Raw genomic sequence first — 2,500 nt, forward strand, 5'->3', positions numbered from 1 at the left:
AATTTTTACTGGGGAGATATAGCCCAAGTTTCCCTGAAAATCTCGGCTTTCTAGCTTTCATGACGCCTACATGACCGACTTAGCGAGTCAGGCAATTTGAGCCGATGCGATGACCAAATTTTCAATCGATCGCGGAGCTCTCGCGAGGCGGTGTTTCTAAAGTTTTTAAGCCAAAAAATTACACTACAGGCTTCGGAATAGATAAAAAAAAAGGATTTGTGGTTCATTGGATGGGATTTCAAGCGTTAAAATCGTTGAAAAGGTAAGATTATTTTTTTAGCGATACAATTGCGTGTCTTGAGCACATGGTCCTTTGATCTCACAGAATTGTGTTTTCTCTCAAAATATTCGCCTGTTTTCGCTTTCGCTCGAATATATTTACCTTTATTACATGTCCAGTGAATAGTTTTATCTTCTGGGATGAATCTTCCGTCGAAAAATCGGTTATTTGGGTGGTTTTTGGCAAACAGAGGTTAATTATTCGTAATGCGATCGCTTCCGTTGCCGTTAGCAACGGGTCGCAAACTTGACACTTTCATCACAATATCACATTACGCAAACATTACGTATTGATCGCTAATCCGATTATTCCTAAAAGTCCAAAAATATTCGTGCCTCGTCAGTTTTCCGTCAAATTTATGTCCAAGAAAGTAGATAAATTGAACAAAATTTTAGTTTTGCATCCAAAAAGTCGTAATCAACGCTAAAATGACCAAATTTTGCCTGGAAAATATATTTTTTTGTTATTTTTGTTAAATTTTTTCGTTCAACTTTCGCTTTTATAAAAGGTTTCAGTTGTCTGTAAATAAGTTATGTGCTGTTGGAAAGCTTATTTTCTTAGCTTTAAAATGACGTATTTTTTCCCCTAACTTTAAATATTTTTTGAGAAAAATAACATTTTTTGGCGATGGCTGATTTACCGCGGTTTTCTCGCGGTTGGGAAAGTAGGGAAAAGAGTTAAATTGCTGCAAAGACGTTTGACATTTATCTTTGGCTGTTTTACTAGACATGAATGGTATAAAAAAAAAAACGATTCTTTCGTTTTTGTCAGAAAGGATCAGCTGCCGTTTTGAAAGTTGACTGAAGTGGTAGGCATGCGAGCCTCCCATGAATGTGGGCCCGAAGATAAAACACCTACGTATAAATTCAACCAAGCTAATGAAAATGTCTACTCTTCTGATTAAAAAACGTTACTTTGAAATACAAAAGTTGCAAACTAAATCACTGTCTTGTTAATGTCATTAGATTTCATCATTTGAATACTTTCTTGAACGCACTACTGACTCTATCCTTTCTATACGTTTTCACCTGGGTGCGCAAATGCCCTTTTTCGTCAGAAATTATGTACAGTTCTACATCGGAATGAAAACGATATTCTTCGGATAAACTCTGGATAATATAGGAAGGGATTTGCCACTGAGGATAGAGAAATTTCAAGTCTCCTTGCTGCATTGATATCTGACCGTCACGTAGCCGAGTTTTCAGCATCACGGTCTCGTTTTGAGAAAGTTGGACTGGTTCTTCTTTTTCCTCGGATTTAAGTTTGATTTTCATACATAATCCACCATTTCCGTCTGATGCAATTTCCACTACAGCTTCAGCGATGTTCCAATATTCTTGTAACAACTTTCTCTTTGTGTCGGAGGCAACAACAAATCTGGGATACCAAAGTTGAACATCGCCATGGCGTTTAGAAATTTGACCAAACCTTAGACGTGTTTTGAGCATAACAAACCCTTTCATGGTTGAAAAGTCTCGATAGACACTCGGCGGCCCACGGGATTGCATAGACATCCTTTGCTGTGATTGGTTCTGATCTCGATCATATCCATAAGGATAAAGCTGCTGCGAGGAATGAGCTTTCAGCGGATCGTAAGCTGTCCTGTCTGGCACATTGGAACGATACTCAACCGCACTGGTTGGCCTAGAATCGCCTGAATTTGGAAACACTTGAGACCGTATTGAGCTCATGATCTTCTCCTCTAAGACTTCTGGTGTAATCGGGTTGTCTTTCACCCACTGAACATGACCCTTGCCTGTGACCAATAGAATGGCTTCAATGGCCTCCTTCACCACAACTTCATCTTTCTTAGAGGGCAGGGAACAAGGTGCGAAGATCACAATGATCACTTTTTCAGCTAAAAGTTTAAACAAAAGTGGTAAAGAAGTGTCACTGGTGCAATTTACAACCATTTTAAGGTTGTGGAACACAAGACAATCAAAAGGGAAAAACAAATAATCAGTGGCCTTGGAATATTCTGAGAACAATTTGTCATTCAGGGAAACTAAGAACCACACGTACGGCGGACGTCAAAAGGCAGGCTGAGAATTTGAACATACAATTCCGTGGGATAATTCCAAAATTTATCAGTGTTGACCTGCGGTACCATAAGCGGCTTTGCTTGCCGGGAACCTTAAAGCATCAAAAACTAAGGGTGCGTTCGATTGACCCTATTCCGGCGCGGAATAAGAATACGTGGAGTGATGATTAAAATAGTAT

General features: G+C 39.2%; 1 protein-coding gene across 1 annotated transcript in view; it reads right to left on the reverse strand.

Moving 5' to 3' along the window:
* Nucleotides 1-976: 976 nt before the first annotated feature.
* The window catches only part of LOC138028461 (uncharacterized), an 11,398-nt gene continuing 9,874 nt past the window's right edge, over nt 977-2,500 (reverse strand). The window contains exon 4 of the mRNA XM_068876009.1: nt 977-2,138. Within this exon, the coding sequence (XP_068732110.1) occupies nt 1,252-2,138 (887 nt within the window). The 3' untranslated portion in view covers nt 977-1,251. The remainder of the gene's footprint in view (nt 2,139-2,500) is intronic.

Source organism: Montipora capricornis, chromosome 13 (assembly GCF_036669925.1).
Source record: "Montipora capricornis isolate CH-2021 chromosome 13, ASM3666992v2, whole genome shotgun sequence".
NCBI classification, from domain to species: Eukaryota; Metazoa; Cnidaria; class Anthozoa; order Scleractinia; family Acroporidae; genus Montipora; species Montipora capricornis.